Here is a 15,668-nt window from a genome sequence, read left to right as displayed (position 1 = left end):
GCACAGGGATAGTGGGAGCCCCTCATAATAAGCAGCACCAGGAGGATGTCAGAATAGCACAGGGATGGTGGGAGCCCCTCATAATAAGCAGCCCCAGGAGGAAGTCTGCACAGCACAGGGATGGTGGGAGCCCCTCACAATAAGCAGCCCCAGGAGGATGTCAGCATAGCACAGGGATGGTGGGAGCCCCTCATAATAAGCAGCCCCAGGAGGAAGTCAGCACAACACAAGGATGGTGGGACCCCCTCATAATAAGCAGCCCCAGGAGGAAGTCAGCACAGTACAGGGATGGTGGGAGCCCCTCATAATGAGCATAGCACAGGGATGGTGGGAGCCCCTCATAATATGCACAGCAGAGGTACAGCCCCAGGATGAAGTCAGCACAGCACAGGGATGGTGGGAGACCCTCATAATATGCACAGCAGAGGTACAGCCCCAGGAGGAAGTCAGAACAGCACAGGGATGGTGGGAGCACCTCATAATAAGCAGCCCAGGAGGAAGTCAGCACAGCACAGGGATGGTGGGAGCCCCTCATAATAAGCAGCCCCAGGAGGAAGTCAGAACAGCACAGGGATGGTGGGAGCCCCTCATAATAAGCAGCACCAGGAGGATGTCAGCATAGCACAGGGATGGTGGGAGCCCCTCCTAATAAGCAGCCCAGGAGGAAGTCTGCACAGCACAGGGATGATGGGAGCCCCTCACAATAAGCAGCCCCAGGAGGATGTCAGCATAGCACAGGGATGGTGGGAGCCCCTCATAATAAGCAGCCCCAGGAGGAAGTCAGCACAACACAAGGATGGTGGGACCCCCTCATAATAAGCAGCCCCAGGAGGAAGTCAGCACAGCACAGGGATGGTGGGAGCCCCTCATAATGAGCATAGCACAGGGATGGTGGGAGCCCCTCATAATATGCACAGCAGAGGTACAGCCCCAGGATGAAGTCAGCACAGCACAGGGATGGTGGGAGCCCCTCATAATAAGCAGCCCCAGTAGAAATATGACACCGCTCAGCCTCTTCAAACAGGAGGGTATGGGCATATAGTACGGTGTGCTTTTTTTGGACAATGAAATGAGCCAAATGAAGAAAGAAGGTCTGTGTGCTTGATTAAAAAAATTGTTTATAGACATATACTTGGTCTACTGGTCACATGTGTTGAATTCCTCCGAGATCCATGCCTCATTCATTTTTAGAAATGTGAGGTAGTTAACACTGTCGTGAGCTAGGCGAGTACGCTTATCGGTCACGATCCCCCCTGATGCGCTGAACGTCCTTTCGGACAGGACACTGGACGAGGGGCAAGCCAAAAGTTCGATTGCAAATTGGGCAAGCTCTGGCCAGAGGTCAAGCCTGCCCACCCAGTAGTCCAGGGGTTCATCACTCCTCAGAGCGTCCACATCGGCCGTTAACCCGATGTAGTCGGACACCTGACGGTCTAGGCGTTCCCTGATGCTGGATCCAGATGACACCTGTCGATGGATCAGCTGAAAAAATGACCTCATATCCGAAGTCACCAACACATCTTCAAACCGGCCTCTTCTTGCAGGCGCTGTTGGATTGGTACCCGCAACTCCTTCTCTGGGAGTGGGAATTGCTTCTCTGCCAGCGCACGCAAAAGCAGAATGCAGCATTTCTCGAAGCAAGGCCTGGAAGTGCTCCGTTCTGACAGCCCTCTGTGACGGCGATAACATTTCCACCATTTTGTGTTTGTACCGGGGTCTAAGTATGTTGCCACCCAGTTCTGGTCCTTGACCCTTATGCTTTTTATACAAGGGTCCCTATTAAAACACTGGAGCATGAAGGCCCCCATTTGCACTAAACTGGAAGCGGTGTGGTGGCTTGGCTCCTGCTCATCCTCCAGGATAATGTCGTCCTCTTCATTCTCCTCTCCCCATCCACGCACAACAACAGGGATCCCAGAAAGGTTTAAAGCATGCTCTTCTTGCTCCTCCTCATCCGCCCCGCCACCATCCTCCTCTGACTCCTCTTCAGACTCCTGTTGTTCACTTGTCTCAGATAGAGCAGCCCCCGGGAATTTATCCAGCATTGCGACTTCCTCATCTTCCCGCTCCTGCTCCTCCACAGCTTGATCAATGACACAACGCAATGCACGCTCCATAAAGAAGGCATAAGGTACCATGTCACTGATAGCGCCATGGCTGTGACTGACCAGTTTGGTGATCTCCTCAAATGGCCGCAGAAGTCTGCATGCATCGCGCATGAGCAGAACCTGGCGCGGTGAAAAAAAAAACAGCTCCCCAGAACCTGTTCTGCCGCAGAGTTCATACAGGTAGATGTTAACTGCACGTTTCTGCCGGAGCAGCCTATCAAGCATCTAGAAGGTTAAGTTCCATCGCGTCGGGCAATCGCAAATAAGACGTCTGACCGGCAGATTGTGTCGCCGCTGAATGTCAGCAAGGCGAGCCATGGCCGTGTAAGATCTTCTGAAATGGGCCGAGATTTTCCTTGCCTGCCGCAAGATGTCTTGGACCCCAGGATATTTGACAACGAATTGCTGCACGACCAAGTTTAAGATGTGTGCCATGCATGGCATGTGCTTGATTTTGCCCTGTTTCAATGCGCTAAGCAGATTGGCACCGTTGTCACACACCACTTTACCAACTGTCAAATTGAGCAGTGTTAGCCACTGATCTGCCTGTGAACGCAAAGCTGAAAGGAGTGCCGGGCCAGTGTGGCTCTTGGCTTCCAGGCACAACAGACGCAGCACGGCATGGCAACGTCTCACCTGGCATGTCGAATAGGTTCTGGGGAGCTTGGGCGGCGCAGCGGAAGAGACGCTAGCAGCGCAAAAGTGTAAGGGCTTACCTAGATTGGAGTCCATGTTGCAGAGATGTAGGCTCACCCTTGCAAATAAACACAGCCCACAGTAACAAACAGATAAGCTACCTGGGCTGTGAATCTGTGCACGGGGGCTTGACAGGAATTTGCCAAAGGATTGTCCAGGTAAAGCCGTAGTCAGGGATTCCAGAAGACAGAATAAACGATATACAAGCCAGGGTCGGTAGCCGGGGTCAGTCTTGGAACTCAGGAACTCAGGAACCTTTGGCAACAAGAGACAATGAACTGACAAAGCCCTCAGAGTGAGGCAGTGTTTTATACCCTAGCTGATTAGGTAACCTGCCACAGCTGATCCAAGAGTGAAAGGTACAAACAGAATTGCCCACAGTACTAATGCAAAACTAGACATGGCTGGAAAGCAGGCAGAATAGAACTGAGGTGTGGCTCAGAGGTAAGGTAACGGGAACAACTACTGGCAGTCATGAGTTCAATACCACCCAGAGCCACTTGAGGCGTGACTACACCTGGCTGTCCAAAATACACGGTAGGGACCGTGACAAAAAGGAGGAGTCAGCTGAGGAGGAGAGGGAGGAAGATGGAGTAGGAGGAGGAGAAGAAGAGCCAGGCCTGCATGCAATCTGTGGCGGTAAAACCAAATCTACACGGGAGCCACGGGTTACATGCTTGACGGCAGTCAGAAGGTTCACCCAGTGGGCAGTAAAAGTGATATACCTTCCCTGTCCGTGTTTGCTAGACCACGTGTCGGTGGTCAGATGTATATTGGCACTGACACTGTGTGCCAGAGATACATTCACTTGCCGCTGAACATGGCCATATAGCTCTGGGATGCCCTTCTCTGAGAAATACTACCTCCCTGGGACCTTCCATTGCGGTGTTCCAATGGCCACAAATTTTCGAAAGGCCTCCGAGTCCACTAGTTTATATGGCAGTAGTTGGCAGGCTATGAGTTCTGACAAGCCAGCCGTCAACCGTTGGGCAAGAGGGTTATCCGGCGTCACCATTTTTTTACGCTCGAACATTAGGCCCACGGAAGCCTGCCTTTTTGCAGAAAAACGTGAGCTTGGCGTGATGGAAGGTGGAGTGGAGCCACTGGGCTCGGTGATGGCTGCTCATGTGCCTTCTTAAGGTGGTAGTCCCTAGGTTAGTGTTGGGCTTACCGCGACTAATGCGTTGACTGCGAAGATTGCAGATTGCAACGCTATTGTCAGCAGCGGACACGTTAAAAAAAGCCCACACTGCGGAGCCATGTGCCGGCGTCCTGGGAGCGCCAGATGTGACCGTACATGGTCGATGACTCGATCCTGATACATTAGCACTCTGCTTTGTCCCTCCTGTGCAATGTAAGTTATTCCTGCTTCTCCTCCCTATCTGCTGGTCCATATCTCCCTCTGAACTCCCCTCCTCTTCCTCTCTTGTGGGCACCCACATGACATCACTAGACATGTCATCATCAACGTCACCTTCCCCACCGCTATAAGTAGAGATCTCGGAGTAGGCAGTAACACCGGGGACCAACCTCCTCCTTGGGCTGATCTGGGTACTGTTGTCAGACTGCTGAGTGGCAGTTCTTGCTACCTCCTCTTCCTGATCCAATGCCAAGAGTGGCTGCGCTTCAGAAATGTCTTGATATGGATGGAAAATAATTCCTGTGACTCAAGCGGAAGGTATGTGGTGGTGGTGGTGGTGGTGGTGTTGGGGGTGGTGTCTTTGGGGGTGCATATAGCAGAGAGTGAAAAAGAGGGTGCAGATCGAGAGGATGAGGAGGGTGCAGAAGAGTAAGGCTGAGTGAGCCACTCAACCAAGTCTGGTGCATCCTTTAAAGTAATTGAACGCACCTTCTGCAACTTCCCACTTTGGCTCAAGCCTGTTGCTCCTGCCCTACCCCTACCACCCCTGCGGAAGGGCCTGCCTCTTCCTCTGCCTGTCATTTTTTAAATGACCCTGTGACAAAACTCTCAGTCCCTATACTGATAAAGCACTGCTGCAGTATAGGGCAGCAGTCAGCAGTAGTGCACATCAACCCTATATATTGTGGACCTATACCAGTCCTTAAGGAATAGCAGACTGAACGTCACTCAACCCTATGTACTGTAGTACCCTATACCTTACCAGTCCTTATAAGGACCTTTGTGGAACTAGTAGGTTGTGAATGATTAGCAGACTGTACCTCAGTCCCTATACTCATAAAGGACTACTGCAGCAGAAGGGCAGCAGTCAGCAGTAGTGCACCTCAACCCTATATATTGTGGACCTATACCAGTCCTTAAGGAATAGCAGACTGAACCTCACTCAACCCTATGTACTGTAGTACCCTAGACCTTACCAGTCCTTATAAGGACCTTTGTGGAACTAGTAGGTTGTGAATTATTAGCAGACTGTACCTCAGTCCCTATACTCATAAAGGACTGCTGCAGCAGAAGGGCAGCAGTCAGCAGTAGTGCACCTCAACCCTGTATATTGTGGACCTATACCAGTCCTTAAGGAATAGCAGACTGAACTTCACGCAACCCTATGTACTGTAGTACCCTATACCTTACCAGCCCTTATAAGGACCTTTGTGTAACTAGTAGGTTGTGAATGATTAGCAGACTGTACCTCAGTCCCTATACTCATAAAGGACTGCTGGAGCAGAAGGGCAGCAGTCAGCAGTAGTGCACCTCAACCCTATATATTGTGGACCTATACCAGTCCTTAAGGAATAGCAGACTGAACCTCACTCAACCCTATGTACTGTAGTACCCTATACCTTACCAGTCCTTATAAGAACTTTTGTGGAACTAGTAGGTTGTGAATGAGTAGCAGACTGTACCTCAGTCCCTATACTCATAAAGGACTGCTGGAGCAGAAGGGCAGCAGTCAGCAGTAGTGCACCTCAACCCTATATATTGTGGACCTATACCAGTCCTTAAGGAATAGCAGACTGAACCTCACTCAACCCTATGTACTGTAGTACCCTATACCTTACCAGTCCTTATAAGAACTTTTGTGGAACTAGTAGGTTGTGAATGATTAGCAGACTGTACCTCAGTCCCTATACTCATAAAGGACTGCTGCAGCAGAAGGGCAGCAGTCAGCAGTAGTGCACCTCAACCCTATATATTGTGGACCTATACCAGTTCTTTAAGGAATAGCAGACTGAACCTCACTCAACCCTATGTACTGTAGTACCCTATACTTCACCAGTCCTTATAAGGACCTTTGTGGAACTAGTAGGTTGTGAATGATTAGCAGACTGTACCTCAGTCAATATACTCATAAAGGACTACTGCAGCAGAAGGGCAGCAGTCAGCAGTAGTGCACCTCAAACCTATATATTGTGGACCTATACTAGTCCTTAAGGAATAGCAGACTGAACCTTACTCAACCCTATGTACTGTAGTACCCTATACCTTACCAGTCCTTATAAGGACCTTTGTGGAACTAGTAGGTTGTGAATGATTAGCAGACTGTACCTCAGTCCCTATATTTATAAAGGACTGCTGCAGCAGAAGGGCAGCAGTCAGCAGTAGGGCACCTCAACCCTATATATTGTGGACCTATACCAGTCCTTAAGGAATAGCAGACTGAACCTCACTCAACCCTATGTACTGTAGTACCCTATACTTCACCAGTCCTTATAAGGACCTTTGTGGAACTAGTAGGTTGTGAATGATTAGCAGACTGTACCTCAGTCAATATACTCATAAAGGACTACTGCAGCAGAAGGGCAGCAGTCAGCAGTAGTGCACCTCAAACCTATATATTGTGGACCTATACTAGTCCTTAAGGAATAGCAGACTGAACCTTACTCAACCCTATGTACTGTAGTACCCTATACCTTACCAGTCCTTATAAGGACCTTTGTGGAACTAGTAGGTTGTGAATGATTAGCAGACTGTACCTCAGTCCCTATATTTATAAAGGACTGCTGCAGCAGAAGGGCAGCAGTCAGCAGTAGTGCACCTCAACCCTATATATTGTGGACCTATACCAGTTCTTAAGGAATAGCAGACTGAACCTCACTCAACCCTATGTACTGTAGTACCCTATACTTCACCAGTCCTGTGACGGCGGTAACATTTCCACCATTTTGTGTTTGTACCGGGGTCTAAGTATGTTGCCACCCAGTTCTGGTCCTTGACCCTTATGCTTTTTATACAAGGGTCCCTATTAAAACACTGGAGCATGAAGGCCCCCATTTGCACTAAACTGGAAGCGGTGTGGTGGCTTGGCTCCTGCTCATCCTCCAGGATAATGTCGTCCTCTTCATTCTCCTCTCCCCATCCACGCACAACAACAGGGATCCCAGAAAGGTTTAAAGCATGCTCTTCTTGCTCCTCCTCATCCGCCCCGCCACCATCCTCCTCTGACTCCTCTTCAGACTCCTGTTGTTCACTTGTCTCAGATAGAGCAGCCCCCGGGAATTTATCCAGCATTGCGACTTCCTCATCTTCCCGCTCCTGCTCCTCCACAGCTTGATCAATGACACAACGCAATGCACGCTCCATAAAGAAGGCATAAGGTACCATGTCACTGATAGCGCCATGGCTGTGACTGACCAGTTTGGTGATCTCCTCAAATGGCCGCAGAAGTCTGCATGCATCGCGCATGAGCAGAACCTGGCGCGGTGAAAAAAAAAACAGCTCCCCAGAACCTGTTCTGCCGCAGAGTTCATACAGGTAGATGTTAACTGCACGTTTCTGCCGGAGCAGCCTATCAAGCATCTAGAAGGTTAAGTTCCATCGCGTCGGGCAATCGCAAATAAGACGTCTGACCGGCAGATTGTGTCGCCGCTGAATGTCAGCAAGGCGAGCCATGGCCGTGGGGACCAACCTCCTCCTTGGGCTGATCTGGGTACTGTTGTCAGACTGCTGAGTGGCAGTTCTTGCTACCTCCTCTTCCTGATCCAATGCCAAGAGTGGCTGCGCTTCAGAAATGTCTTGATATGGATGGAAAATAATTCCTGTGACTCAAGCGGAAGGTATGTGGTGGTGGTGGTGGTGGTGGTGTTGGTGGTGGTGTCTTTGGGGGTGCATATAGCAGAGAGTGAAAAAGAGGGTGCAGATCGAGAGGATGAGGAGGGTGCAGAAGAGTAAGGCTGAGTGAGCCACTCAACCAAGTCTGGTGCATCCTTTAAAGTAATTGAACGCACCTTCTGCAACTTCCCACTTTGGCTCAAGCCTGTTGCTCCTGCCCTACCCCTACCACCCCTGCGGAAGGGCCTGCCTCTTCCTCTGCCTGTCATTTTTTAAATGACCCTGTGACAAAACTCTCAGTCCCTATACTGATAAAGCACTGCTGCAGTATAGGGCAGCAGTCAGCAGTAGTGCACATCAACCCTATATATTGTGGACCTATACCAGTCCTTAAGGAATAGCAGACTGAACGTCACTCAACCCTATGTACTGTAGTACCCTATACCTTACCAGTCCTTATAAGGACCTTTGTGGAACTAGTAGGTTGTGAATGATTAGCAGACTGTACCTCAGTCCCTATACTCATAAAGGACTACTGCAGCAGAAGGGCAGCAGTCAGCAGTAGTGCACCTCAACCCTATATATTGTGGACCTATACCAGTCCTTAAGGAATAGCAGACTGAACCTCACTCAACCCTATGTACTGTAGTACCCTAGACCTTACCAGTCCTTATAAGGACCTTTGTGGAACTAGTAGGTTGTGAATTATTAGCAGACTGTACCTCAGTCCCTATACTCATAAAGGACTGCTGCAGCAGAAGGGCAGCAGTCAGCAGTAGTGCACCTCAACCCTGTATATTGTGGACCTATACCAGTCCTTAAGGAATAGCAGACTGAACTTCACGCAACCCTATGTACTGTAGTACCCTATACCTTACCAGCCCTTATAAGGACCTTTGTGTAACTAGTAGGTTGTGAATGATTAGCAGACTGTACCTCAGTCCCTATACTCATAAAGGACTGCTGGAGCAGAAGGGCAGCAGTCAGCAGTAGTGCACCTCAACCCTATATATTGTGGACCTATACCAGTCCTTAAGGAATAGCAGACTGAACCTCACTCAACCCTATGTACTGTAGTACCCTATACCTTACCAGTCCTTATAAGAACTTTTGTGGAACTAGTAGGTTGTGAATGAGTAGCAGACTGTACCTCAGTCCCTATACTCATAAAGGACTGCTGGAGCAGAAGGGCAGCAGTCAGCAGTAGTGCACCTCAACCCTATATATTGTGGACCTATACCAGTCCTTAAGGAATAGCAGACTGAACCTCACTCAACCCTATGTACTGTAGTACCCTATACCTTACCAGTCCTTATAAGAACTTTTGTGGAACTAGTAGGTTGTGAATGATTAGCAGACTGTACCTCAGTCCCTATACTCATAAAGGACTGCTGCAGCAGAAGGGCAGCAGTCAGCAGTAGTGCACCTCAACCCTATATATTGTGGACCTATACCAGTTCTTTAAGGAATAGCAGACTGAACCTCACTCAACCCTATGTACTGTAGTACCCTATACTTCACCAGTCCTTATAAGGACCTTTGTGGAACTAGTAGGTTGTGAATGATTAGCAGACTGTACCTCAGTCAATATACTCATAAAGGACTACTGCAGCAGAAGGGCAGCAGTCAGCAGTAGTGCACCTCAAACCTATATATTGTGGACCTATACTAGTCCTTAAGGAATAGCAGACTGAACCTTACTCAACCCTATGTACTGTAGTACCCTATACCTTACCAGTCCTTATAAGGACCTTTGTGGAACTAGTAGGTTGTGAATGATTAGCAGACTGTACCTCAGTCCCTATATTTATAAAGGACTGCTGCAGCAGAAGGGCAGCAGTCAGCAGTAGGGCACCTCAACCCTATATATTGTGGACCTATACCAGTCCTTAAGGAATAGCAGACTGGACCTCACTCAACCCTATGTACTGTAGTACCCTATACCTTACCAGTCCTTATAAGAACCTTTGTGGAACTAGTAGGTTGTGAATGATTAGCAGACTGTACCTCAGTCCATATACTCATAAAGGACTACTGCAGCAGAAGGGCAGCAGTCAGCAGTAGTGCACCTCAAACCTATATATTGTGGACCTATACTAGTCCTTAAGGAATAGCAGACTGAACCTTACTCAACCCTATGTACTGTAGTACCCTATACCTTACCAGTCCTTATAAGGACCTTTGTGGAACCAGTAGGCTGTGAATGATTAGCAGACTGTACCTCAGTCCTTATACTCATAAAGGACTACTGCAGCAGAAGGGCAGCAGTCAAGTATAATATTCTTTCTATATTTGGAAGAAAGAATATTATACGTGTACAAGCCTATTACCATACCAGTCCTGAAAAGAACCTTTGTGGACCTAATAGTAACAGCTACTGATTAAACTGACTGTCCCTCACTGCCACACACAGCTTCCTGCCTGTCCCTATTTAAACTGACAAAACACAGGCTGCTGGAACAATAACTTTAATAGCACTCAAAACGCTATCCTGTACTACTTTACCATACCAGTCCTGAAAAGGACTTTTGTGGACCTAATAGTAACAGCTAATGATTAAACTGACTGTCCCTGCTGCACACAGCGTCCTGTCCCTCTCTCTACACTGACAAAAGACAGGCTGCTGCAACAATGACTAGCACAGCAGTGCCTCAAACCTATATCCTGAGCTACACCTATACCATACCAGTCCTGAAAAGAACTTTTGTGGACCTAATAGCTAGCGATTTGGGTCACTGAAGTCTCTCCCTGCTAAACACAGCAACCTCTCTCTATAGTGACATACGAAAGAATGTAAAATGGCCGCCGGATCGGGTCTATTTATAAGTTAGGGGGAATGTCCAAGTGTCCATGTGCTGTAATGTCTCAATTGGCTGTCCTGTACCCCATGATGGATGTGTCATCATAGGTCAAAGTTCTTTTACACAGTAAACACGGAAGTCCGCCGGACGAACGGCGGCAAAAGTCCACCGATCGGGCGGATGGTGAACAGCCGAAATTCGCTGCGAAACGACCGCCGGGCGAACCGTTCGGCCATCCCTACATATAAGCATGTGGGGGCCATACAATCCAATGTAAGGGGTGTGATGGGAGATCAATTCACTTTGGTGAGATCTCCTGTTGCCACTCCCAGACAAAATACGAAGGGAAATTTTCTTAGTAGCAAACTGTCAGCAAAAATACCAGATTAGGGTTAAAGACCCCGTGTACATTGGTGCCACTTGTCATACAAATTTGACAGGTCAAAATCGCATGACAAGTCGCACCTTGTTGACATTGGAACTGATCAGATGGCACAAAACTCCCCAAATTACTCCATTTTGGAAAGTAGACACCCCAAGATATTTGCTGAGAGGCATGTTGAGTCCATGGAATATTTTATATTTTGCCACAAAAATTACAAACTTTTATTTTATTTTATTTTTTTGCACAAAGTTGTCACTAAATGATATGTTGCTCAAACATGCCATGGGCATATGTGGAATTACACCCCAAAATACATTATGTTGCTTCTCCTGAGTACGGTGATAACACATATGTGGGACTTTTTGGGAGCCTATTTTATTTATTTTTTTTGCAAAAAGTTGTCACTAAATTATATTTCTCTTTTGTTCATTGACGGACACAGCTCCAGTAATCTTGACTGTAGGATTATTATGCCACCTTCAGGAGAGGACTAGGCAGAACATGTAATACATGTGAAAACAGAACTTTACAGTTCCGCCTAGGGGGGTCCCTCTGGTAATAACCCCTCAGCCTGCTTCCTGCAGCTCATTTTTTTTCTGCCTAGTGAAGAAGAGCCTAGGCTCCCTGTGGGACCATTGGTCCTGGGATTTTCTTCTGAATTTTTGCCTTTTGCGTAAGGTTTTAAGATCCTGTGATCTGCTATCAACAGCCGGCTGGGTGACAGGCTGTATAATATAGATCCTTGTAGTCTCCCCAGCCTGGCCATCGAGCGTGTGCAAACCCTAGCTACGTGCTAGGTTGACCACGACATGCCTCTCAGGCTCCAGGGGTGGCCAGTGAGCGCAACACTCTGGGCCACACATATGACCGGACTACCGATGTCTTTGTCACAGTGTACAGTGGCCAAGAGGCCACCCCGTACTGCTTGGGTGTGGGTCTGTCATGGGATGTCCTCTACTCGTCTGGCTCTTCCTGCCTCGGCGGGATTGAGCAGCAGGGCATTCCCTGGGAGGTCGATAAGGGGGTCCCTCTCCTCCCTCTCTTCTCTTCCTGTCCCTACTCCCCCCTCTGTGGGGGATGCTGCATGAGCCAGGGGTCCTCCAGGGGGAAAGAGTTTACATTCTCTGGACCAAATTTGCATCAAAAGTCGAACATTAATACTGCTGAAACCTTTTTTTAAGTCGCAGCGACTTCTGTAGTGTTATAGGAATGTCTCTCATAGAAATACATTGAATTTCACATGTCATGCGACTTGGGGTCTCACAAATTGAATCCCAAGCCCGCACATGTCTGAAAAGAGTATTAAGGTTTTTATATATAAAAGCCAATGCACCTTTAACTAAGGAGCAGTGGGAAATGTTGATGCAATGTAAATTGATAAACTAAATATTTGTGTAAAAAGCAATACAATCCACTGTAAATAATAATACAATAGTTTGATTTTATTTTTTTAAACCCAGAACAGGTCCACTTATACATTTTTTTTAGTACTCTTGCCATAGATGGCACTGTAATGTGACATGAATAACTATATAATTCTTAACATCAAAAAGTATAACATTTTATGGTACATTTTCCAAGTTTGTGATACCACTTACTATATTATAGTGGACATGTATAAATTATCTAACATATTATAAATAAAACAAAATACTATTTATTAATGTGAATGATAATTGGGTATTCTTGGAGTGCACTTTTGAGTCCTTTGAGTCCATATGGTCAGTTCTATGTGCGCGGTACCAGTCTCATTTTGAAAGGCTTTGGTTTCTGTGAGAGTCCAAAAACTGGAGTGATGTCTGGAGGAGACTTGGGGTCCGGCCAGTGGAATTCAAAGTGTTTCATCAGAGTAGTGAAAAAGAGGAAGAGCTCCATCCGGGCCAGATTCTCTCCAGGACAAACACGGGGACCTAAAGAGAAACACATGAAGGTCAGAGGGAACTCAGGGAAGTAACACTTATGTAGCAAGGGTCCCAGACCTCTAAAGGCCTAAGGGTGACCTCCAGAGTTAGGGAGAGCTGACATCTGTCTTTGTAGAGTGGGTTACAAGGCATGGTGGGTGTAATGCAAGATGGAGTGATGGGCGCCAGACACTTTTTGAATGCAAAAGAGATTTATTGTCTCTTAATAGAACTGTGGGAGAGAGGGTTAGGGCCAGGAGACCCTTAAGTAGATACAATGTTAATCGGCAGACTTTGAGACTTCTATAGGTAGACAGCTATACAGGAGAAGGCCTCCAGCAGGATACCACTTCTGTATAGGTAGGACCACTGTCTCCTATGGCAACAATACAGTCACTAACGGTAGTTGTATTTAACTATTGGTAACACAGATAGTTCTCCTCACACTCTACAGTCTCTCACTGTAGGTCTTCACTCACCAAGCTCCCAGTCTCTGACTAGACTCTTAGATCCAATCACCACTGGATCCCTGGAGCTCCTCCACTTCCATAACTCGGTATCTTCCTCAAGCGTTACCACCGCTTCCCTGCTGGGTCCCTGGCTTGGCACTCACAGATACTCCTCAAACCTCACCCCTGCTGATCTGCTAGGTCCCTGGCTTGATGCTCACTGATGCTCCTCAAGCGTCACCTCTGCTGTCCCGCTGGGTCCTTGGCTTGGCACTTGCTGAAGTTTTCCCACTTCTTCACCGTCCCGGTTGGTGAGAAGATTGCTCTGGTACTGGCTCCAGCTTACTTACAGTGGTCTCCGGTAACAAGGTGGATGGTCCCTTAGTGGTGCCACTTTCCCTCTACCTCCAACCACAACTGGTTCCCCATCCGGCTGAACCGTTTCTTTTGGTTGGACTCCAATTCTGCATTCCCAACCCTGCACTGCTTCTCTGGCTTTTGGATAGGCCCTCAGACAGCCTATCAGCCAGATGTCCCAGGGATAGGCCTCAGGCTTCCGGCCTAGCAGCCTGGGGCAGTATAACAAACATCCACCCAGACAGCCGTCCAGGTGGCACAGAACCCCAATCACTTGACTCCACCCAGATAAATAGGCTCTCCCAGCAGGCCAAGGGACTAAAAAAAAACCTCCACCAATTGGCTGAGACACCCCATCCATTCATAACCTGCCCTTGCTAAGCCCTTCTCTAGCTAATGTCACCAGCATAACGCTATCTAGCGACAGAAGGGAGAGAAGGTGCAAGTCCAGAACTAGAGAGGAATTAGTGGATCTACTAACAATTAATCAGGTCAACTATCGCCTGGCAAACTAAATTTACTAGGAACCCTGCCTAAACACCAGGGTGCTACACTTAAAATGCAACTTAATCCCAAGTTGTTTGTTTTGAATAATAAACTGTAAAATATTTTATTTCCCTTAATTTTCTGTCCAAATAACAATAGTCCCCAGGGTGAATCTCCCAGTCAGAGACACAGACAGTAATAACATTCTGGCCATTCTTCCAAAACTAAAAAGGCAGGTAATGATAGTTGCCTGGAGGTGTAAAATGATATTAAAAAAAGTTCTAATTAATATAATCTGCTGTTTTTGGATACATCGCCCACAGATCTTACTGGTCAGCTTTTGGCTTCAGCACTGGCAGTGCATGATCTATTAGCCCTGGTACTAATGCCATGTATAAATTCCTAAGTTTGAAACAGTGGTGGCCAGTGCATTTTGGGCGCATAGGTGCCGCCCCTTCATCCATGCACCTGGGCCCTTTCAGGATGCCGGACGCATGGACTCCTAAGGCGGGGGTGGGAGGGGGTGTTTTTTTAAGCACTTGATTAGAGCCAGAGGCTCTAAGAGGCTGCAAAATAGGGTGGTCTCGGGCGCAGAAAGTGTGCCCTGATCCCACCCAATTGTGTGACGATAGCAAATAAATTTTCGCTATATTCATACTAACGTTCCTCTCCACCAATCAGGAGGCAGGTCATCAGACCTGTTACCCCAATTGGCCAAAGCGCCAGGCGATCCTATTGGATTTTTGGCACTTAGGAAAAGGATGCACCAGCAGAGGAGACATGCGCTGGACTCGAGGAAGGATACCTCTGCCACCGCTGCTGCTCTGGTGGAGACAATACAGTCAGGACTCAGCACTCCACAGAGAGGATACCACAGTACGGCGGTAAGTGCCAGACCACCTGCGGGTGGGTGCTGTCAGAGCAGAGCCGTGAGCCTGCAGGGTGTGGTGCTGTCAGTGCCGCCAGGGGTGTACTGTTCTAGTGCCAATTAGTGAGGCTGAGTGACCAGTGCTGTCAGTGCCAATCAGTGAGGCTGAGTGACCAGTGCTGTCAGTGCCAATCAGTGAGGCTGAGTGACCAGTGCTGTCAGTGCTAATCTGTGATGCTGAGCTGTATACCCTGATCTGTGAAGCTAAGCTGTATACCCTGAGCCGTATACCCTGATCTGTGAGGCTGAGCTGTATACCCCGAGCTGTATACCCTGATCTGTGAGGCTTAGCTGTATACCTTGAGCTGTATACCCTGATATATGAGGCTGAGTTGTATACCCTAAGCTGTATATCCTGATCTGTGAGGCTAAGCTGTATACCCCGAGCTGTGTACCCTGATCTGTGATGCTGAGCTGTATACCCTGTTCTGTAAGGCTAGGCTGTTTCCCTTTATCTGGGAGGCTTAGCTGTATACCCTGATCTGTGAGGCTGAGCTGTATACCCTGATCTGTGAGGCTGAGCCGTATACCCTGAGCTGTATACCCTGAGCTATATACCCTGATCTGTGAGCCTGAGCTATATACGCT

The 15,668-nt window shown here is 48.0% G+C and overlaps 2 protein-coding genes across 2 annotated transcripts in view; both read right to left on the bottom strand.

Moving 5' to 3' along the window:
* LOC143930745 (cytochrome P450 2J6-like) overlaps window positions 1-15,668 on the bottom strand; it is a 122,011-nt gene that overhangs the window by 84,262 nt on the left and 22,081 nt on the right. The gene's annotated exons all lie outside the window — the stretch shown is intronic.
* Window positions 12,381-15,668, bottom strand: part of LOC143930767 (cytochrome P450 2J6-like) — a 78,528-nt gene continuing 75,240 nt past the window's right edge. Inside the window, exon 9 of the mRNA XM_077455347.1 lies at window positions 12,381-12,869. Coding sequence (XP_077311473.1) covers window positions 12,688-12,869 — 182 coding nt within the window. The 3' untranslated portion in view covers window positions 12,381-12,687. The remainder of the gene's footprint in view (window positions 12,870-15,668) is intronic.

The sequence above is a fragment of the Lithobates pipiens genome, unplaced genomic scaffold (genome assembly GCF_037356315.1).
Source record: "Lithobates pipiens isolate NorthernLeopardFrog02 unplaced genomic scaffold, aLitPip1_a1.2 Scaffold_10, whole genome shotgun sequence".
Lineage (NCBI taxonomy): Eukaryota > Metazoa > Chordata > Amphibia > Anura > Ranidae > Lithobates > Lithobates pipiens.
This window is presented reverse-complemented; position numbering and strand designations above follow the sequence as displayed.